The sequence below is a fragment of the Lontra canadensis genome, unplaced genomic scaffold (assembly GCF_010015895.1).
Source record: "Lontra canadensis isolate GAN:19392208 unplaced genomic scaffold, GSC_riverotter_1.0 scaffold49, whole genome shotgun sequence".
Lineage (NCBI taxonomy): Eukaryota > Metazoa > Chordata > Mammalia > Carnivora > Mustelidae > Lontra > Lontra canadensis.
Window position 1 is genome coordinate 8,891,199 of NW_022631043.1, and position 23,867 is coordinate 8,915,065.

The 23,867-nt window shown below is 40.9% G+C and overlaps 1 protein-coding gene across 3 annotated transcripts in view; it reads left to right on the forward strand.

The window, feature by feature from the left end:
• ADCY8 (adenylate cyclase 8) overlaps positions 1–23,867 on the forward strand; it is a 215,718-nt gene that overhangs the window by 25,639 nt on the left and 166,212 nt on the right. For all 3 annotated transcript variants that reach the window (XM_032873521.1, XM_032873519.1, XM_032873520.1), the window contains exon 2: positions 19,954–20,103. In XM_032873521.1, the coding sequence (XP_032729412.1) occupies positions 19,954–20,103 (150 nt within the window). The remainder of the gene's footprint in view (positions 1–19,953; positions 20,104–23,867) is intronic.

A 23,867-nucleotide genomic window follows, 5' to 3' on the forward strand; every position in this document is an offset into this window, starting at 1 on the left:
AACGACTCAGATTGGCATTTCAGAACCAGTCCCAAGTCCCTAACTGAGTGCGCGGAAAATTTTTCACCTCTGTGAGCCACAGATTTCTCACCTGAAAAGTGGTTGTCTTTTCCATACTAACTTGTGGACATAGTGTTTCTAAAGCACCAAGCAACCGGGAGAGAATTAATTAATTCAACTGTTGTTTTGTATTGGCAATATCTGGATAAAGATATAGATGATGAATTGTTAGAGATCCAATACCCAAAATTTTAGAGAAGACATTAGGCATATCTGAAATGAGTTTTTAGTCTCTACAGCACTGGGTAACTTAGATCTTACCTATCATCCTTTATTTTTACCTTTCCTGTGTATCAAGGCATTACTGTGAATATTCTTGATAGTGGAAGATACACTTGACATTATTCCTTTGGATAGCTGTATGGTTTGCTCACCTTTTTGAGTCTTTGTTCAAATACAACCTATCAGAAGTACCTTATATAAAATAAGGGGTCATTTCTTTCTCCCCTTCATCACCTTTAATTCTCTCCATAGCATTTTTTTTGCCAATGAGCAGGAAGTGGTCATTTTGTATGTTTTTGTTTATTGTCTATGTCCCCATATCATGAGGGAGAGATCTAGTCTATGTCGTTTATTGACACACACCCAGAGATTCCTTGGATGTATCCTATCAACTGAAGTGACTGCTCTTCATTCAGCAGCTGCCCAGGAATATAGTCTGAGGATTTATATACTTGGCCTCCACCTCATCCAGCGGTGTGTGCCATGGGTAGGATGACCACACATCATAATGTGCCCAGGACACTCCAGATAGATGCCTGTCTTCTCTCATTCTCCAGAGCGTCCCAGTTTGCCAAATGAGTGACATTGTCATGATAGCTATGAAGTCCAAAAGAATTAGGCATGGCACATAATCCCTCATTAGAGGAACTTATGGGCTTGATGAGAAGGGGAAAGAAATCACTATAGGTAGGAGCAGCTAACGGGAACGGAACCCTCTTATGTCAAGGACTCTGTGTAACTACCTCTTTCAGTCACAACAACCTGTGAAGTAGGTACAGTTATTATCCCCTTTTAAGATGAGTAGTCTGAGGCTTAGAGAGGTTCGATAAATGCCTCCCCTTCCCACAACTAGTAAGAGGCTGAGCTGGGATTCAAATCCCAGAAGCAGACCTGTGCTCTGCCAGTAAGTGTAGCAGGTGCCACAATGGGGCATTTCCAAATGGGAACTCCTTGTCTTCTGTGACAATCCTGGAATGATCCCACTTCTTTAAATCAGTAAAATCGGTTTTGCTTCATTCAGTGGCAGAATGAGGTTTCAAAGTTAAAATAAGCATGTTTATGAGAAAATGGCACACAGCATGGTGGGAGCTAGTCGTCACCATGGGCTGAAGACATAAGACATTGTACATTCCTGGCTTCCGTGATACTTGTATTTCCTACTGTGTCACAAGGTCTATACCTCATCCATATTGGCCAAACCACGTGGCACTTACTCATAACCACCACGTGTTAAATTTTGGAAGAACATTTTATTTGATTCAGACATTAAATGAGTTCACTTGACAAAACAAGGCCAAACGAAAGCCTTGTTGATACATATATTCACTCATGTTTATTCCCTCCTGCAGATGTCAAGGAATGTTTGCCCTTAGATAATCTTTTTTAAACCGTTCTCTGGTCTGTACTCCTCAGAGAAAAGGAATTCTGCAAGACTTCTTTGTACCCCAACTCCGTAAAATAAGACAGTTGAGAAACATTGTGAAGATTATAAAGTCACTTTCCTTATGAATTAGGCTACTCAATTTGGACATAATAAACTATTTTCTTTCTACTCTCTTTGGTCAATGTGATGTTCATTTGTAACAATAAATACTTTTTCGGGGGGTAAAGTAAAGCAGAAGGTAATTTGGCCTTCTTTTGAGCAGTCCAGATCAAGACAAGGATGACTTGGGGAAAATGCTCTGATTTTTGGTGCGTGTAACTATACTTTATTAACCCTCCAAAACAGATGCATTTTAAGAGAAAACAAGCTCTTGGTAAGATGCTGTTTTTAGCTCAGTAACTAATGATGAATCAAAATGTTTCTTCAAACCCAATTACCCAATAAAAATTGCCATAGTAACCATCACATTACACAACACATCCTCATGCTCACACCACCAACTTCCTTAGGAACTGCTACCACCACCTTCTTGACACCACCATCTGCTGTGTAGTGAGAAGGAGAAATGGGGAGAATGTCTAAGGAAGGAGAGGTAATTCTGATTTGTGAAATCATTGCAGGGAAAGGGGGTCTTGGGGCAGAGACATATAGGTAGAAAGATCCTTTTTTGTGGAAGTCTGGTGGTTTTCACCATGATCTAAGAGTGGGTCAACCCAAGAGCATCAGAGGAAATAAGATTAGACCTTAAATAAGGTCCCCCTCTTCCTCATCACTGTGTCTGCAATAGGTATTCCCTGGCTCTTTCCTTGACTGACTCTTCCTCATTCCTCAAGTTCCATGGAAATATTTCATCTCCAGAGAGGCTTTCTCTGCACCACTTGATCTAAATTAAGGTCTCCACAGGATGCCTCACAGGGAAGGTATATTAGTTATCTTATTTGTCACTGGAATCTAGAGCAGTGCCTAGATCCTACTTGGGACTCAGGAAATATTTTTAAAAGGAATGAAAAAAGGGGAAACTACCTACTAGATAGTCATCATCATCATCATCCATCTGATGGTCTGGGTGGTACAAACTAATTGTATTCATTAGTTAATCACCCATTCCACAAATACTAGAGGCTGACAACATTAGGAAAGGCAATTTATACTTTCCGGCTGTTATAGGTTCGATCCTCCAAGAAGCAGACTCTGGGAAAGAGGTTAGTGGGTAAGAAGTTTATTAGGGGATGCTTTTGGGATGAGCACCCATGGACTGAGAAGATGTGGAGGCAGAAGTAGGCAAATGGACAAGCTGAGCTGTGATGGAATTTCCACAGAGACCTGTTGCTGCAGTGGGGAGTTCTGAGGCTGGAATGGTCCTTCTGAGATCTCGGAGCTGGAATTATAAGTGTACTCCAGGCGTCCTTCCAGGTGATCAGTCCTGGGCATGACCTTGGTGAGAAGGTCCTCTTCGGCTAGTTGATCTGCCAAGGCATTGGTCAGCTGAGGGCTGTCTGCCCACAGTTACCATGGGAAGAGGCATCCTCCATTCCCGAGAGGGATCTGGTCCCACCACCCTCCACCCCTTGTGCCTCTAGGACTTAATTCATCACTGAAGTTCTGAGAGTTCTTCTGTGATCCTGGGGGCCTTTCTTCTTGGAGAAAGCTAAATTAAATTGTAGTCCTTACTGCTTTAGGTGGTCTGGGGACCCCTACTGATGTACATTGTCTCCCTCTTCTCTGCTTTGTTCTAGATTCTCCTCTCCCTCAGCTAGTACCTCTGCTGGTATTGGTGATTTACCTGGTGGCATCATGCATATTCTAACCATGCCTTTCTCAAGCCAGGGCATAACTCCTACCTGGATGGTGACTCTTCCTGTCTAATGGCCACTTGGCATGAGGAGCCCAACATGCCATATGTTATAATTCAGTGAGACTCTTGCTGCCTCACCTGGCAGACATGCTTAGCCTAGGGAAAGCTGGAACTCCAAAGTTATAGAACCCAAGATTCAGGCTCTGTAATCACTGGCTCCCCAGGTCCATGACCAGGAGTGATGGCAACTAAAGCTGGAAACCCTTTTTTTCCTAGACTCATGTGTCCTTCCTACTGAAGCACAGCACCATATGTGGTCCTTGATGGAAAATGGCCATTGGATCCTAGAGGGTGACATCCCATCCTTGGAGGGTGTTGACTACAAGATCGCGCCAAGGAACTCCCTTGTTCTCTCATGGGATCAGCTTCTGGGAGTGGTTAAATATTGCAGTCACTGGGCCCTGCATCCTTATGCCCTGTCCCGTCTCATACCTCTCTGCCATAAAGGAGGTCCATTGGTCTGACGTGAGACCCCTTGAGTGGGGCTCTCCCCCACACATTTATCCCCAAAGCTCTAACAGAACTACTCTAGGCTCACACTGTCCCCTCCATTTCTAGATTTGTAAAGCTCGCCAGGGAAGAATAAACACTTGAGAGCAGATGAAGCAGAATTCCCAGCTCTTCCCTGCCCTGGGTGTCAGGAACAAAGAGAGGGAGGATATGGCATTTCCTCAGTGACCTGACTGGGAGTGAGGGGGTGGGGATCACCTGAGTCTCAGCCAAGCAGAACCTTTGCCTACTTCCAGCCACATCCACAAAGCACTTTTGATGTGCTGCCTGACAGGCCCTGGGTGAGGGGAGAAGAGAAGTGAATCAGTGTCCACGTGGGTCTTTAAACCATAGCTGATCGCCTGCCAGGGAATATTTATAGACTTCATTTCCTATGCAGTGTGGAAAATGCCCATGCATGAAGAACCTTTCCAGAAAGTACTCCTGGTTCTCTTGTGACTGGCAGCAGTGCATGGGTCATGAATTCATTTCTTTATTCTAAAAACATTTATGATGCCCCCGCCATCACCAACTACTCTGCCAGGGGTTGTGTGAATCAGGATGTTGGCTTTTCCTGCAGCTGCTTCTTTGGTTAATGCCTCCATTTCTCCATACCATGTTGTAGTCAGCCCCATTGCTGCTTGTGTGGAGCCTACCCCATGTTAGAGTCACAGTTTATGCTGGGGTGAGGTTTGAAGGCTAACAACTTAGTCAGAAATCCTGCTGTAAAATAAAATCCCTGAAATGCTAGAAGAGTTAGTAAATGTATGTATCATCTCCAGAACCCAACACAGCCAGGTTCTCCCCTGGTGTAAGCAAGCTCCAAGTGAAGCTGTTGGTGTTTTGGGACCATGCTGTGTGAAAAAGAAGGAACTTTAAGCCTCATACACACCCAGTCCAGTCAGGTGGGCATGCTGCTGGAGTCCACAGGACTGAAACAGACTGTAGAGACTCATCACCTCATGCCAGGTCATGAGTGCTCATGAGAGAACAACATTTGCAAGCCATTTAGAGTGCTTTATCCTTTAATTTCTGTCCCCTTTTCTTCTCTTCCTTCTCTCTCCCTCCCTCCCTCTTTTTCACCCACAACTTGTAACAAATACACACAAACTAGATGCACATATATGAAAATTCCACTGTTCTAATGTCTCACCTTGTGGAACTCAGGGTCAAATAGAGAACCTTGCTCCAGTGCTCCATGCACATTGGACAAAACTTTTCCAGATCTGGCTCTTGGTTTTCCTTATAAAATGCCAGCTAAGTGGGCATTGTGCCTAGGCCCCTAGAAGAAACATTTCCTCCTGTCATGAAAACCATTAGCAGTGATGCCCATAACAGTTCCTCGATGAAGCCATCTCTAGCTGGGATGCTTGAGGAAGTGTTGCAGACTCCTAAAACAAAGAGGGCCAAGTGTTCTGCAGTCAAAGGATTAGATGTAGTGACATGGAATGGATTTTGACATCAGACATACTCCCAGCTCTCCTGCCAAATGTAGGCTTTGGGGTAGAAGGGGGCTAAGACTCTATTTCCTTATTTGTATAAAATGGTAAAAGTTCTACTTTGGAGGATTAAGATGAAAGTTTATTTATTTATCTGAGAGAGATCAGGAACAGCAGGAGAGGTGGAGGGAGAATGTTAAGCAGACTCGCACTGAGCGCGGAGCCTGATGCAACTCTCGATTGCACAACCCTGAGATCATGACCTGAGTTGAAACCAAGAGTCAGATGCTTAACTGACTGCGCCAGCCAGGCACCTCTAAGATGAAGCTTTAATGAACTAATGGCCCTGTTGCCTGAAGCCCTTCAGTACCACATGCCTCCACTGTTCCCACTCCCCATATCCAGCTATACGAAGCTTATGGCCCTACCCTCCAGCAATTCTGGGCACTTTTCAGCTTCCTAAATGACCCCTGCTTATTCTTGCCACTAGACCCTTCCACATACTGCTGTTTCAATACCCCTTTCTGTGTTCTTGACTTATCCAACTCCTATGCATTATTCAAGCTTCAGCTTAAAGGTCACCTCCTCTAGAGAGCCTTCCTGGGTCCCCTACTCTCTATTAGACTCCACTATTATGCACCGTCTTTACAGCATAATGTTTTTAGTGCTTAAAAGAGCAGGCTCTGAAGGCTGACTGGCTGGATTCCAAGCCTGGCCCTCCCATTTACAGAGAGGTAAGTGGAATTGAGCTCCTTAAATTGCCCTTGACTCAATTTCCCCATCTGTAAGTGGGGACCAGGAAGCCATGCATCCCTGTTTTCCTAGGATGGTTGAGGTTCATGCCTCTGATCCCAGAGTCATTGAATGATTCCCTTCACTGTCAAATTGTTTTATTTGAATAATTATTATAGGGTCACCTAATAATAGTAATCATAGCACCCACTTCATTGGATTACTGTGTAAATTAAATGAGTTGTTACAGACACACTGTTGAAAGCATTGCCTACGCCCTAGCAGGTGCTCAATACTGTTTATTAGTTAATGATGTCAGGTGTTGTCATGACAGCCGTCAGTTGCCTTTGGGGTGTCTTTGTCCTGACACCTGACACCCTGTGTGAGAATCACACATCTCATCCTCTCTCTTCCCTGCCAGACCTGAGCCCCTTGTGGGCAAGGATATCATCTGTTATTTTTGTACCCCCCAGTGCTCCAGTCAGTAGATAGCTCAAGATTAGTTACACAAAGAAAAGAAATCTACGTAACAAGGTTACAAATGTGAAGATACTTGAAATAGAATCCCTGTGTTCTGTGAGCAAAGCACGTTTTGAAAATGAAGCTGTGCACCTCCCACTTATCCAGCAGTAATTTACTGAGCACCTACTGTGTACTGGTGACTGCAGGACTCCCGGGAAGGGTTTCTACCCCTCAGCACTGTTTATTGTTGAGTAGGGTTAGGGCAGGGAGGCTGTGCCATATAGAGTTAAGATGTTTAGCAGCACTGCTGGCCCCCATCACCAAATACCAGTATTGCCCCCTCCAGATGGGACATTCTAAAATATCTCCAGACATTGCTTAACACCTCCAACTGTGCAAAATCTCCCATTTGAGATCCACTGCTCTAAGGTTAGGACCTGCCCTCTTCACCTTCATAATAGTGTGGGGAAGCTGGGAAGTCTGGTACTTGTTGGTTTTGTATGATTGTGATCCTGATGCAGCATAGACATGGGCCTATGATTTTCTCCATGAGTCATTAATATTTATGACAAGTTAATTCAGTAATACTCATTCTTTTATTCTTTTTTGGAGGAAAGAGTTAATCAGGCCATCAATTCAATAGAGATATTTCTGCATGAAATATTTCATGTTTTCTACTGTTTGTACATTCACTCATTATCATGCACCTACTGTTTGCCAGATATGGCTTCTCTTCATCCTGGCATTTATCTGTGTTGGATAGGATACCTTTCTCTTCCCTTCTTTGGTTTGGTAATCAGAAAGTCTTCTATGCTTGTTGCAAACAAGAGTCATGAATGGTTTTGAAAGATCAGTCTCATCAAAAATGAAAATCTTCTCTTTGAAAAAAACACCTCCATGGAAGTGTTGTCATCTGGCTTTGGCACTCCCCCATGTCTTTCTGGGGAATTATCACAGGTCTTTCAGGAAACATCAGTTCTGACATTTCTCATGGAGATTTAAACAGGGTTGTGAGAGAACTGGTTATGGTGATTTGTATCTTCTGAAGCACCTTTCCTTTTTTGCAACATTGGCCACCATTTGCAAAGGAAGTGATTTGTTCACTACGCCACCAGGAATTGTGACAACACCCTCTGTAGATTTCCTCCTACTTTATGGGGAAGAAGACTGGACTAGAATCCAGAAAACATGTATTCTAGTAAATTCCCCATTTTTTATGTTTTCGACCACTGACAGGTTGGTGAGCCAATGTCACCCATGACCTGTCCCACCTTCACCTTCTACGTCCCACACTCGCACATGTACATGTACCCACACACATAATCTGTTACTCCAAGACAACCATGAAGACCAAAAGGACTCACCTTTCCCTGAAATTACCCCAGAATGATGGGGGAGGCAGGGTTCAGCAAAAATTTTCTGCAAAGGACCAGACAATAGGGGTACCTGAGTGGCTCAGTCGGTTTAGTGTCTGACTGTGACTTCAACTCCGGTCATGAGCTTGGGGTACTGGGACCAAGCCCTATGTTGGCCTCTGAACTCAGTAGGGCATCTGCCCCTCCACCTGCTTGTGTGCACTCTGTCTCTATCTCTAATAAGTAAATAAATATAATCTTTTTTTAAAAGGACCAGACAATAAATGGTTAAATAATTCAGGTTTTGTGAACCACACAATGAAATCCTCCTCTCTCTCCACCTCCTTGTCCTTCCCCTCCTCCTTCTTCTTTCATTATTTCTTTTTTTTTAATATATTATCTATTTATTTGACAGACAGAGATCACAAGTAGACAGAAACAGGGGAGGGGAAGAAGCAGGCTCCCTGCGGGGCAGAGAGCCTGATGTGGGGCTTGATCCCAGGACCCTGGAATCATGACCTGAGCCAAAGGTAGATTCTTTAACCCACTGAGCCACCCAAGTGCCCTTCTTTCATTATTTCTTTAAAAAAGGTGAAAACCACTCTTAGCTCACCGGCACTACAAAAACAGGTACTGGACTGATTTGTCTGGCCTGTAGTTTGTGGACTGTGAAGAAGAACATGGATGAAAACTCCTCCTGCTTTTCCCAGGACTGTCCATATTTGAAAATTAAGTTCTCTGTCCCAGGCAAGCCAGGACAGTTGGCCACCCTGGTATCCCTCCCGATCTCTGTGACCATGGGTAATTACTTAACATCTCTGAGCCTCAGATTTCTGTAAAATGGGGCTAATAAGGCCAAGCAGGATTGCTACTGAATTGTCTATAAAATGGTACATTTGAAGGCCAAAGGACAGTGTCTGGTACACAATAGGGGCATGGAAACAGAAGTTCTCCTAAAATCCCCTTAATAAGAGGTGAACAGGAGATTCTAAGTGGTGAAGTTACCTCAGGCTGCAAAACACTCTTGGAACAATTAGGGCTACTTGTGCTGTTCATCTCTCTGAAGACAGTGGAGTAGACATTGTAACCATGTTAATATCTTGCCTGCTTTGCATTATTAGCATGATTCATCTTTAAAATTTGGGCTGTCATCTGGTATGTTTCTCCTATTTAAGAAATAATTAACTTCCATCATTTTGTGCTTTGTCCAGTTTTAAGGGGTTTAACCACTTATTTTTCCTTACTTCCAGTCCATCCTGTGGTTAGCCTTTTCCATTTTTACTTCTTCCTTATGTCACAGTTTAACAACATGAGAAAAGTCTTCTATCTCTGTTCTTTTATTCCTTTACTTTTTTTTTCTTCAAAATCCTGTTTTGTGGTTTTCTGAAAAGACTACATTGTCCCTTCATTATGTTGTCATTTCTCAGGATACTAGTTGTGGAAGTCAGGTTTTTACAGGTAAGTTTTTCATCAGTCTGTGCGACTTCTTATGGTTTGCCATCTGAGTAAAGAAGGATTCATTTTTTAATCTTTTTCCTAGATGTTCACGGAATTTTACTACCTGATGGCTCTGTTACTTGTTTTATTTTTTTTCAAACTTCATTCCCTTCCCCTCATGATTTATTTTTCTAGTTCAGTGTGTACTATTTATAAAAGACAGGGAAGAAGCGTGGTCACGGGCTGGCAGCTGTGGGAGAGCCCACGACCCTGGCAGAGGATGTTGGTGGTACTGTCTCTCCCATTTGCTCAGCCATTGCTGGGAATCCAGCTAATCCTTCCTCTGTGCCATTCTTCACCAAAGGCTCACAGATGGAGTTTAACCTGGATGTATGCATTCTACATGCCTCGTCATGGGTGATCTTTCTGAAACACAGACCTGTTTGCCTACTTGCTCAGACCCTCACTGAGTCACCACTGTGACATTAAAGACAACAAAGCAGTAATGACCACCACCACAAGCACAGTCAATACTCACTGAGTAATTTCTGTACTACAGGCCCTTTGTTACTTGCTTGTCATCAATTATCCAATGATATTGCTAGGAAAGTATTCCTATTTTACAGGTGAGAAAATTGGAGGGCTAGAGAAATTAACTAACTGGGTCAAGGTCATACAACAAGGAAGTGGCGTTACTGGGAGCCGAGATCCTTAACCACTGGGCTGAAATGCTGAGCTCTACACAGCAGAGCAAACTGAGCTATTTAGTATCTGGCCCTTAGTGAGGGCATTGGTTTGCTTTGTTCTCCCTGGGGGTACATGGTGATTTAAGGCCCACTCTGACTCCTGAGTTAGTTCCCTAATCCCCACCTCCACTGTCTTCTCTGAGAGTAAATAAGGAGAAATAAACATTCTTCATAAAGTAGCATAACTACAAAAGATTTTAATATTTTGTGGTCCTCTGTGGTGTTTCTTAACCTGGAGGAAGAAAATTTGTAAGACATCATTTATTCAGAAAAAAAAAATTGTGTTACACCATAGAACAAAATTTGGGGAAAAAAAGATGGCCTCATATTTAATATATAGAGAACACTTATTGCATATCTGCTATCTGTTAGGTGCTTTCATAGAGATAGATGATGATAGATAGATAGATAAATAGATAGATACAGATATGTATACATACACATTACTTCTATGAGGCAGTTTTATTCCCATTATTCAGATGAGAAGCTTGAGGCTCAAAAAGGCAAAAGGTGACTTTCCCAAGATCATACATCTAGCAAGTGGTGAAGATGAGAGCTGCAAACCCAAGTCTCTGGCTGCAGAAGCTCCAGTACAGGCAGGTGCAAAAGCCTCTGGTGGATAGCTGCCTCACTCACTTGTCAGGACCCCTTCCATAAAACCTGAATGCCCCTGAGGATTCTGAAGTATTATTTTCATCATTGGCCCCTGTGTTCATGCTTCCCACTTCTGTAGTCTCTCCTTCTGCCCAGGGTGCAACCGTCAATGCTTGTGAGGACAGGCCCCAGTCCTAAAGCAGAGAAGCCCAAACACCGGGGCACTTCTCCAATTGTAAGAAAGATTTGTAAAAACACACACAGCTTGCCGAGAGCACGGGCGTTGGTAGTTAAAGACCCTGGTGCAGCTCACAGCTTCTGAATCTCCTAAGCTGTTTGCCTTTGAGCAAGTTACTCTTAGAGCCCCGGTTTTAAGATTTATGGACAGAAGTAACTGGTGGCTGAGAACATCTTTGTCAAGAAAAGAGCTAAGAAAGCAGACACCTGGCTCACACATGAATGAAAACCTGCCAGGTGCTTAGGATGATTCCTCGCATATACTAAGTGCTCACTAAATGCTAGGTATCAACTAGAGAAGGATGCCAGACCCTCATCAGCCAGACTCACTCACCTGCAGATACCAGGCCTCTACCTGCATCATTCACTTATGCCCACTATGTGGCAAAACATCCAACCTGCCTCATTTGTGGTGCAGTATTTGTTGCTAAATTCTACCCTAGTCTCCTGAAAGGGCTCCATTTGTTTTGAATATCCAAGGTCTCCTTCAGGTCCTAGCCAACCCTTGCTTGGATCCTGCAAAGTCAGACTTCCTGCACTCAGTTCTCTGCCCTACTCCCCCAGGAGGGCTGTTTAACCTTAGACAAGTTCCTTAACCTCTCTGAACTTCAGCCTCCTCACTGGACATAACAGTACTTTCTTCCCCATTGAGATTATGGAAGAGCATATATGAAAATTACTTCATAAGATACGCTGTGCTTAATATGAACTCAAAAAAGTTATACTTGCTATTAGGTTGATTCCCAATTTCAGCCTGCATATCCTCCAAAATTTATAATGCACCATTAATGCAAAGGACAAATCAAGGTGGAAATCCTTTAAATATTAGTTTTCAGCATTTCATATAAATTAAGCTACAGGGTAACACCTTTTAAATTTCTGGTTTCCATTAAAATATTGGAAATTATCCAAATACAAATCAATCCTTAAAGGACAATGACACATCTCTCCTTCATTTTCTTTCTAAATTTTAGAAATAAAACTATCTCCAGGGACAGAATCACTTTTCCAGAACTGACCTTTCCAAACACAACAGCACTTGACACTTGAGTGGATGCTTCTGGAGACCCAGAAACAAGTGGAAGGAGGGTTTTTCCCTGTTCTTTTTTTAAAAGATTTTATTTATTTATTTGACAGAGAGGAGGGGAGCATAAGCAAGGAGAGCTGCAGGCAGAGGTAGAGAGAGAAGCAGACTCCTTGCTGAGGAGGGAGCCCTATGAGGGGCTTGATCCCAGGACCCTTGGATTATTACCTGGGCCCAAGGCAGGTGCTTAATCAACTGAGCCACCCAGACACCCCCTTTCCCCTGTTCTTTATAAAGCAGGCCTCCTCTAGGCATCAGCTGCCTGGGCTGCAGACCATAGTGATGTTCCCTGTACATAGTAAGCCACAGACAAAACGCAGTGCTTCCTCCTGTGGCACCAGAAACCTTTATGACTGTGAGGCCCCCAGGGACCATGTCCTCTTTCCCCACCTCCAATCTGGCTACTTGGCAATGAATAGCCATAGATCTTTCTTCAGTAACAAAATGTGAATCCTGTATCAAATGGGGAAGCTGACTTTGGGAGCCCTTCCAACTCTGAGGCCCCTGGCCTCAAACAGCAGTGTCCACACATGGTCATCATTCCGGGGTGGAAGGAGGCACCCAAGGCCCACAAAGAACTCTTCCAAGCCAGGGGTTGGGGGAATTTGTAGGGGGAGGTGGGGAGGAACTCATCCTGTTCTGGATGAACAGGCCTACAAGACCAGCATCTTTGTAAGACCCCAGGTGCTTCTCCTGTGCAGTCACAGTGATGGCATGTCTGGAGGTCATTTGGTCTCCACTCTTTTTCTGATACTCCACACAAAACAAATCTGTAAATTGGGCTGTCTCTTCCTTTGAAGAACATATTCAGTGTCCAGACTTATCACAATACTTTCATGATTGCCACCCTGAGCCAAACTCTCATTCCAATGGGACTTTTGTAAGAGGCCTCTAACTTGTCTCCTTGACTCTGGCCTTGCCCTTCCTGCAGTCTCTTCTGTTTCCTGCAACCAGTATGACTTTTACAACATGGGAGATAGGTTATCCATCTGAGTACCCATATCTCAGAACTCTCCAGTGCCTTCCCATCTCATAGAGAGAAAAGCCACTGCAGGTTTCCCCTGCTTTTTGAAAGTAGGACGTTCCTGTGAAACTTCTCTTAGGCTGTAAATGGTGTACAGTCAAGAAGCAATTCAGACTGACTTATATGGAAAATTTTTTGAGCATTCTCAGATCCAAAAATCACCTGTTAAGCTTTTCTGATCTACTTAGGGCATGTGTGGCTAATGGATGCACACAGTAAGTTGAGATGAAGGACAGGTGCTCCCAGACACAGAGCTCTGGCAATTGCCACTGAGATGCTGTGTGGTACCTGGGAAGGAGATGGACGTTGCCAATCTCCCTGCTCAGGGTGCCTGTGGCTTCCGTAACATACGCATACTGGACACTATTTTTACTTATGGTTAAAGGAAAAATCCTCTTTAGATTTCTTTCAGGTGAAAAAAACAGGTGCTAATGTAGGTCTTTTGTAAAAGCAAAGTGGCATAACATGAACTCTCAAAACGAGGGATATACCTGCATCACTACCAGGTCTGACCCTTTGTTCCCTTCAGAGCTCACCTCCTAAACTTGTCTCCATCTTCATGCACCCCTCTCTGCTGCAACCTCAGTGGGCTTCATGCTGGGTGGAGTGTGTGTCTCCCTTCTCCTGCTGCAAAGCCTCTGCACTTTCTATTCCCTCAGCCTGGAATGTTCTTCCCAAATGTCCTCACGACTCATGAACTCACTTCTTTCAGGTTTTTGCTCAAAGGTCTTCATATCAGAGAGGACATCTCTGAACTCCCCATAAATGAGTAGTCCCACCCCTCATTATCACTCTATCCTGCTTATGCTGCTATATTTCTCATCATAGCATTTATCACATACCTCCACCCCTTATTAAATATTCCTTGGTGTATTTGACGATTGTCTATCTCCCACTGCTAAAGTGAGATCAGGACTTTATCTGCTTTGCACACTGCCAGTTTATGAAACTATACCTGATGTAGAACTTGCTCCATAAATAATTTTGTAGGGTTACATTAATTAATAGGACTGAGGGGTTAGGAAGTCTTATCTATGGCAGTTTACAGATCTATAAATGTAGAAAAATAGAGCATTGGTCAACAAGTGCTTCTTAAACATCTCACACTGAGCATGTCAGTTCCAGGGCAGAGTTGGGTTACAGAGGGGTCTCATGGGGACCTAGGCAGAATGGCGTAGTCTGAATGATTACAGAACATGACCAATCCGAAAGAGTCATCACAATACATGCCGCTCCCCCATGGAACCACAGATCTGCAGCTGCCACAATGGAATAGTGTTTCCTTCATAAAATTTAGTTAAAAAAAGGAGCAAGGGGAGTTAGAGAGGAGAAGGGAGTTGAGGGAAATTGGAAGGGGAGGTGAACCATGAGAGACTATGGACTCTGAAAAACAATCTGAGGGTTTTGAAGGAGCGGGGGGTGAGAGGTTGGGGGAACCAGGTGGTGGGTATTGGAGAGGGCACGTATTGTATGGAGCACTGGGTGTGGTGCAAAAACAATGAATACTGTTACGCTGAAAAGAAATAATTTTTTTTTTAAAGGAACAATAACTGAACAATGTAGGGTTTGGCGGGGGGAGTACTTAGCTGATGCCAAAATGCAGCAGTAAAGATATTTGGAGAGTCAGTTTCTGACTAAGAATCAAGTCTGTATAGGAGTGTGTGTTTCTGGGCTCTGTTCTCCAGCACCTCTGCACCATTTTCTCTCCTCCACTTTTATTTCCCTGGTGCCTCCTTGTTAGATCTTCACAAGTGAGTTTTTCCTCATTAAGTGCACACAGATGTACACACACATTTACACATAAGCATGAGCATACACATGCAAACATATACATGCATTTCCTTTTATACATGTGTACACATATATATTTCCTTTTATTTTAAGCATGAGGATTACATTGGATTTATAGGTTTGTGCTTTAATACAGCTTTAAATTAAAAACTTTTAAGATTAAACTTAATTTAAATTTAATCTTAAAACTTTTGGATTAAAGTAAAGTACACTTTTTTAAGTAAAACTTTACTTTTTAAAGTAAAGTACACTTTACTTAAAGTATCCTACAGATTGGCTCATGCCATTTAATATTTTCGTGTGATTTTATGTTCTTTTGTGGATGCATACCTCCAATGCATTCAGCCATTTTCCTACTGATAAAAATATGCAATTTTCTTTCTCTCCCCATAAGAAAGTTGCAGTGAAAATCCCTTAACAGAAGTTTTTGGTCCTAGACCAGATTATTTCCTTAAAATAGACAACCAAAAGTTGGGTCAGAGGGTCAAAAAAAAATGAGTCAAACTTTGCAAAATGTTGCCAATTTGCTTTCTACTTCATTGATAATCAGGTTATTTTAGTTTAAAAATTTAGTTATCTTTAATTTGAGATTTGGGTCATGCTTTTGAGCTTAGTGGCTCATTTTCCACGTGTAACTCTAACCCAATGGCATCTGTATGCATACATAGCATGAGGCGACCAGCCATATTTTCTCTCTAGTAGTTGACCAAGAGTCAACCAATCCCTTTACTGACAACTATTTTTCCCACTGAATTGTTGAGCTATATGTATCATAATAAAAACTCATCCTCTCTTTTGTCTATTTCTGGGTGGAGTATTCCATTTTATTCTATTAATTTTTCAGTTGTGATTTTCTCTACTGTCACAATTTTACTTACCAAAGCATGATGATTTGTATTACCTTTTGGCTGGGCAAGCCCCCATGCTCTCCACTCCTAAATCCCTTTTGTAAAAGTGTTTTTAGTATTCTAACTCATGTATTTTTTTTAATTTTTTATTTCTTTTCAGCTTAACAGTATTCATTGTTTTCGCACCACACCCTGTGCTCCATGCACTCTGTGCCCTCTCTAATACTCACCACCTGGTTCCCCCAACCTCCCACCCCTGCCCCTTCAAAACTCTCAGATTGTTTTTCAGAGTCCACAGTCTCTCATGGTTCACCTCCCCTTCCAAATTCCCTCAACTCCCTTCTCCTCTCTAACTCCCCTTGTCCTCCATGCTATTTGTTATGCTCCATAAATAAGTGGAACCATATGATAATTGACTCTCTGCTTGACTTATTTCACCCAGCATAATCTCTTCCAGTCCTGTCCATGTTGATACAAAAATTGGGTATTCATCCTTTCTGATGGAGGCATAATACTCCATAGTGTATATGGACCACATCTTCCTTATCCATTCGTCCGTTGAAGGGCATCTTGGTTCTTTCCACAGTTTGGCGACTGTGGCCATTGCTGCTATAAATATTGGGGTACAGATGGCCCTTCTTTTCACTCCATCTGTATCTTTGGGGTAAATACCCAGTAGTGCAATGGCAGGGTCATGGGGAAGCTCTATTTTTAATTTCTTGAGGAATCTCCACACTGTTCTCCAAAGTGGCTGCACCAACTTGCATTCCCACCAACAGTGTAACAGGGTTCCCCTTTCTCCACATCCTCTCCAACACATGTTTCCTGTCTTGCTAATTTACTTTATTTTCTAAATGGGTAACAAACTGTCTTAACAGGCTTTGTTGAAAAATCCCTCTTTTCTCCTTAGACCTGTGGTGCCCAACTTTGTGCCTTAGTGTTTCTGGGTTCTCTGTTGACATCCACTGGGCAATTTTTGGATATCTATATCAATACCATGATGCTTTGATTGCTAAAAACTTATAATAAGTCCCTGTATCTGGTACCACAACTCTATTTTGTTCTTTAAAAATATCTTGTGTACTTTGGACCCTTTGACCTTCCATATAAATTTTAGAATCATCTAAATTCTACTGGGGGTAAAAATACCTACTGAGATTTGAAAATTTTCCTATAACAATTCTTCCCCATCCATAACATGGTATATAACCTTCCATCTATGTAGGTCTTATTTGATTATTTTAAATTAAATTCCATTATTTTCTTCACTAAATTCATTTCCTTCTGTTTGTTATGGGTGCACAGAAATGCAATTGACATTTTATTTTGATTTTATATCTAGCATCTTTGCTAAATTATTATTAATTTTAGTCATTTTCCTGTGGAGATTTTCTGGATATTCCACATGGATAATCATCTGCAAATAATGAAAGTATATTTCTTCCTTCCAAAGTTTAACACTTTTATTTTGTTTTTGTGTTTGTCCTATTGAGATGGCTAGCATTCAAGAATGGTGTTGAATACATTTGATGGTAACTGCTATTCTGGTCTTTAAGCAAATGCTCTTGACATTTTACCATTGAGCAGGATGTTTGTTTTATGTATTTTTTGTTTTGTTTCTGTATATATTCTACATAATGATTTAAAAAGTTTACTTTTAATCTCAGGAGGTTTCTTTAATGAAAACATACTGAATTTCATCCATGCTGTTTCATGTCAGTGGAATGACTATATGTTTTTTTTAAAGCTATAAATGTGAATTACATTAGTTGAGTTGGTAATGTTAAACCATTATTGGATTTCTAGGGGAAATTCCCTGTTGTCAATTTGAATTATTTTATCTATAAGTTGATAGATTTGATTTGCTAATATCATGTGTGGGCATTTCTCTCCCTGCTCATGAATGAGATTTACCAGTTACTCACCTTTACCCACCAATTGGTTTTGGTATCAAGGTTATGTCAGCCTTATAAACTGAGTTTGCAATTTTCTGTTCTCTGGAAGAGACATGAAATATTTAAATTCTTTCTTCCACAATTATTTATAAAGTGCTCCAATGAGTGCATCTGGGCCCATTGCTTTCCTTGTGAAAAGATTTTTAATTATGGTTCTATTTATTGACTTTTTCTCCTTTTCTTTGAGTCACTTCTGGTAAAGATGTGTTTTGAGAAGTACATCAATTCCATCTCAGATTTTTGTAGCATTAAACTTCATAACATATTCTTATTACCTATTAATTTCTGCAATATCTTTGTCCCATTTCCTATTCTTAATCTTGCCTATTTGGACCTTCTCTCTCTCTCTCTCTCTCTCTCTCTCTCTTTCTTTTAAACTAAGCTTATAAGAATTGTTATCCTTTTTTAGTCTTTTCAGAAAACAAACCTTTGACTTTATTGATATATTTGTCTTTCTTGTGTATTTGTTTTTAATTTACTTTGCTCCTGTTTATTATTTTTTTCCTTTTTCATACTTTGGATCTATTCTGCCTTTTGTTTTTTGCTAAATCCTTAAGTTGAATGGCTAGCATTTTTATTTTCAGCCTTTTAAAAAAAATAAATCATTTATTACTATACATTCCTCTGTGAGGACTAATAAAGTTTGTTCAGTAGTATTTTCATATAATTCTTTAACTATTCATATTTTCCATTTTAATATATTCTTAGATCTATGAGTTATTTAGAAATATTTTTAATTTCCAAACATATGATGTTGTCTTAGTTATCTTTTTAAATTTCTTTGTGAATTGTTTCTACTGTAGTAATTGACTATAGTTATATGACACTAGTTCTTTGAAATTTGCTGAGGCTACCTTCAGGTTTTATCATAAAATCCTATTTATAAATATTTAATATGTGCCTTAAAAGAATTTGTACCATCTAGTTGCTGGCTACTGTGTTCCATTTCAAGTTTGTTAGTTGTATGAGCTATTGAAATTATCTCTGCCTTTGCTGATTTTTAAAATCTGTTTGATCTATTAACTGCTGAACATTGTGTAAAAAATAGATCTCTGTGATGATAGATTCGTAAATAATGCCACAGACTTATGTCACACTTTGCACTGTGTATTCTGAGCTATGTTGCTAAATGTGCTCAAGTTCATAATTTTTAGATATTTCTGGTGAATTAAAGCTCTTATCATTATATAATGACCTTATTTTTCACCAGTAATTTTTTCCCTTCAATTCCCTTTCTTATAGAATTTATACACCAAAACCAGCTTTATTTTGTTTTGACTTGCGAACTTTTCTTTTGTGTATTTTATTATTTTTAAGCTTATTAATTATTTAGAAAGTATGAGCAGGATGAGGGGCAAAGGGAGAGGGAAAGAGAGAATCTCAAGCAGACTCCACACTGAGTGTGAGTCTGATGTGGTACTCAGTCTCACAACCCCGAGATCATGACCTGAGCTGAAATCAAGAGTCAGATGCTCAAACTACTGAACCATCCAGATGCCCCTCATTTCAATGTGTTTTAGAAATGTCTTTCTTTTTTATTTACCCTGAAAATCATTATCATAACTGGAGAACATGTCTTCTGTCTGTAACATTTTCTCTGGCTGCTTTCAAGGTTATTCTTGGTTTATTGATTTAAGTTTATTGGATTTTTTCTTCTGTCATCTACATTATGTTATAGCTATCCTCCAGTGACTGTTTTAATTTTCAGTGCTGTGTTTTCCACTTCTAGAATTTCCATATTGTGTGCATGGTTTCTATTTCTCTAAGATTTTCTTTGTGTTCATTGCTAGCATGTTTACCTTTATATCATTGGAAAAAAAGCTTTAAGGGCTACTAGATATAATAGTAGTACTATTAGCTATTTCTTATGAGTCCCTTTCCCTTCTTCTGACCTGCTTCTCCAACCATCTAGAAGGCTAAAAACTTCAGCTAGTGAAGGGGGAGAAGTGAGGCAGAGTGAGAAAGAGAGATTGCTCCTATCTAACCTCAAGTTTCTAATTCAAGTTCAAATCCACACTTGCAGTAGGAGAAGCTTTAAATTGGATGGGAAGGTCAAGGGAGGCCTCTCTGAGGGGATGACATTTCACCCAAGACCCAAATGGTTCTTTTAACCTAATACCAAATGTTTGGATTACTACCTTAAGATTTACTTTGGAAATCTTTCTTTATGTTTCTCTTCATCTCCAAACAGCTGTTGCTTTAATCACCTGACAAGCCTATGTTTGCAAATGTGTTTTAGGTTGTGGCCCAGGCAGTGTTATTCATGTGTATGAACACAGCTGGAATCTTCATCAGTTACCTGTCAGACCGGGCCCAGCGCCAAGCTTTCCTGGAGACACGGAGGTGTGTGGAGGCCAGGCTACGCCTGGAGACGGAAAACCAAAGACAGGTACCAATTTGGAAAGGCCTAGTGTCTGAGTTACATGGAGCTTTTCTCCTCCCCAAACACATCCTGATTTCAAGTGTTTTCTTCAAGTTTGTGTCATGGATTCCAGAGTCTAAAATAGCTATGTTAAACTTATAGCTCAAAGCAGGTTAGTCTTGTTTGCCACATTCAATTAAATGTTGTTTACAAGAAATAAAATGATTTGTCATCAAGTGCTTTTCTGACACTTGGACTGACATCTATGTTTCTGAACAAGGCCATGGTTCCTAAAAGCCATTAACAGTCTCATTTTTGACCCTCCTTTTTTGAAACTGGGAACAGTTACTTGAAATAAATATTATCATTACATACCAAATTATAGTAAGCTTACGGAAGAATCCTGTACATGTGTAGTTCCTAGTACATCATCCTGACTTTCAGAAGAAGTTATAGAACATAAAAAAATTTGTGGAACATGATACCAATCCTAGGACAGGGGATGCAGTAGGGACAACAATTTGGGTTGGATCAAAGGTCATGGGTTTTCAGTCTGAAGAGACTGAAATGAAGTTTCTTGGACATAAGATGTTATAACATAAGATGTTGTAAGAATTTTAAAAATAGACTTGGTCCCAAATTATATGTTTCCCCAAAATGAAATCAGCTTTCAAAAATAAATAAATAAATAAATAAAGATTTGCCCCATGAAAATTATTCATATGATATTCAAAAATTCATGCTTATCTTTGTCTCTGAAGGCACTTTCCAAAAAGGAATAGTAGGAATATATGGAAAATTGGTTATGGCATCAATATATAGTCTCCTAAATGTATATGCTCTTGGGAATTCTATGTTCAACAGATATATTAGTTCTATCATTCAAGGCTCTCTTAAAAATGTTACATCTATGGATACCCACTTATTTTTAAAGATTTTATTTATTTATTTGACAGAGAAAGAGACAGCAGGAGAGGGAACACAAGCAAGGCGGGGTGGGAGAGGGAGAAGCAGGCTTCCTGGTAAGCAGCAAGCCCAATGCGGGACTCGATCCTAGGACCGTGGGATCATGACCTGAGCTGAAGGCAGATGCCTAACAACTGAGCCACTCAGGTACCCCTGGATAATCACTTGTTGTATTAAGCTTTATGCAATAACAGTTTGAGAATTTACCAAAAAGTACCACATTGTCTTAATTTTAATTTGATCAAATCATCAGTAAAACATGGATCTTTGAACTGAGTGAAGCAAGATCTGTGTAATCATGAATGAGACAGGGAGGTAGGTGTAATTGGCTGAAACTCAAGTCCCACTGCCATATGTCATTGCCAGGGGCACAGAGGAAACTATTGAATTTCCAGATCCTACATGGACTTCACAGGAATCAGAGCTAGGAAATTTCAAAATTAATGTCCACAACAATTATGCTACACTATAATAGATTTATTATAGTTGTCCTGAATATCCCTGTAAAATCATTTAGGAAAATAACTTGAAATCACCTGGTGCAATCAACATGAGTATCTCCCAGGACGAAATGTTGTGTTCCTCTGCAAAAGAGAACAGTTGCCAGACGGGCACGTCATTCTTTCCATGGGACATGTGCCAATTCAGAGAATACTGCTGCATTAATAATTTATTTGACCATTCTTGATGCCCTAATGCAAAGAGAATGACAGTTGTGGGTGAGATGCCTGGGAAGCTTAGGCTTTTATTTAGTGTTTATGAAACACTGGAGTCCTGAAAATGATTGCTGTATCATACCCATAAGACTTTTCTTCATCCCGTCCTTCAAGTTGAATGTCTTAGAGTCACTGTGATGTAGTCATTCCACATGATAGAGGGACCTTCCTCTGGCCTTTATAAGCTTAATTTTTTTTAAGTTGATGGAAGGAGTAAGGAAAGAATACCATACGGAGGGGAGAACAAGTGGCAGCTGGAATGTAGGGAACAGTGGCTAGAGTTCATGCACACCCATCTTACCTCCTGGTTGGGTCACCGAAGCCAGTGAGCTTTCTGCTCTGGTTCTTCATCCATACGTGGGGCAAGATCTTTCTTTACAGTTTTGTGTTTCCCTCAAGTGAGATAATGTGCATAAATCAATACAAAATTAAAACTCAGGGTGTGCCTCAGTGGCCCAGTTGGTTGAGTGACTAACTCTTCGACGTCAGCTCAGGTCATGAGCTCCGGGTAGTGAGATCAAGCCCAGCATTGGGCTCCATGCTCAGCACAGAGTCCACTTGGGTTTCTCTCTCCCTCTCCCTCTGCTCCTCCCATCCTCTCTCTCTCCCTCTCTCAATAATAAAATATTTTAAAAAGTTTATAAGTCAATCTCATTAAAAGAAAAGACTGTCTTTGGGTGGAATATTCTTTTTTCTAAATATTCAGCAAAATAAGCTATAGGTTGTTATAACCCTGTGCTCACCATTATAATAATGTATTTCTGGTATATTGACCAAAACCTGCCCCCAGAGGCAGTAGGTAAGATAGTTGGCTCTGTATCATTCAAAGCTTAAGTTCCTCTCCATTGACATGTGATCTCTGCTTCAGGTCTCCGTTGTCTCTGAGAACTTCCTCAGTGGTAGATAGGCAGAGAAAGCTTTCCAATGGACTGCTCAGGATTTGACATCTTTGGTAAATTAGTTACTGTCTTAGTGAGCTCAAGCAAGTTCTGGGCTTTAGTTTCTCCATCCATAGCATGGGAATAATAACACCCTTCCTGAAGAGTCACCTTAATGAGAAATACTGTGTGTAGTGCTCTTGTAGCTCAATGAAGAGTTTCTATCAGCATGACTGTGCAGAATGATTTCTATGAGTCATCCAACAGAGCTCAATCCTCGGAGGATTCCTATGAGAACACATTAGAGATTGGCTTGTCTTACTTGAAACCCCAGATGAAAGTTACTCATTTGGAGGGAAATTAGGATGGTGGTTTGCCTTTGGTTTCCAGCAGCCAGAGCTCAACATTGGGCTCCATATCTGTTCAAATATCATATGTCATTAACAAATCCACCCCCATTTACCTCTTATAAGAGCTAATTATAATACCATAACTTTTAGAAATTCTGTACCATGCAAAGGAGACACTGTAAGGGCCTAAGGGATAGCAGATCCTTTTTCCTTGAGAAATTTTCCCAGAGGAGACTAAACTGCATATTTTGCCTGTATTTATAAAATACAGAATCAAGAGGTCTTATTTCACAGAAACATTCAAGTTTTGTGGGCTTTTTCAAGAGCTGGCTTTATCTCATGTTAGGATACAAAGGAAATACTTACATGACTAATTTTATTTAATCATAAATTAATTTATTTGAGGACCTCTTATGTGCCATGAACTTTGCTGGACACTGGGAACTTAACAGTGACTAGCAGTTGGTTCCTGGTCTTCCAGAGTTTACCGGGTATGGAAAGGGATGGTTACACAGATGCCTCTGGCAATAATGCATGGGTCAAACCTTAGATGCAGTCTAATGGGAGCCTACCTAAAAGAAATGATGCCTCAGTTGATGTGTGAGTAGGATTTAGCTCAGCGGACAAGCAGTAAAGATTGCCACATAAGTATCTACTATACAAACATCCCGAAGAAGGGAGAACACAGTTTGTTGGGACAGTTATGAGCACTCCCATGATGACTTCTCCCATCATTCCTCTATTTGCTAATCATTCCATTCATCCATTCATGGTGGGGTTACAGAGATAAGTCAGTCTCAGTCTGCACTCTGGAGTGGGCCTGGAGGATGAGTAGAACTTTAACTATTGGAAGAAAAGGAAGAAAGAATTAGCAAAAACAC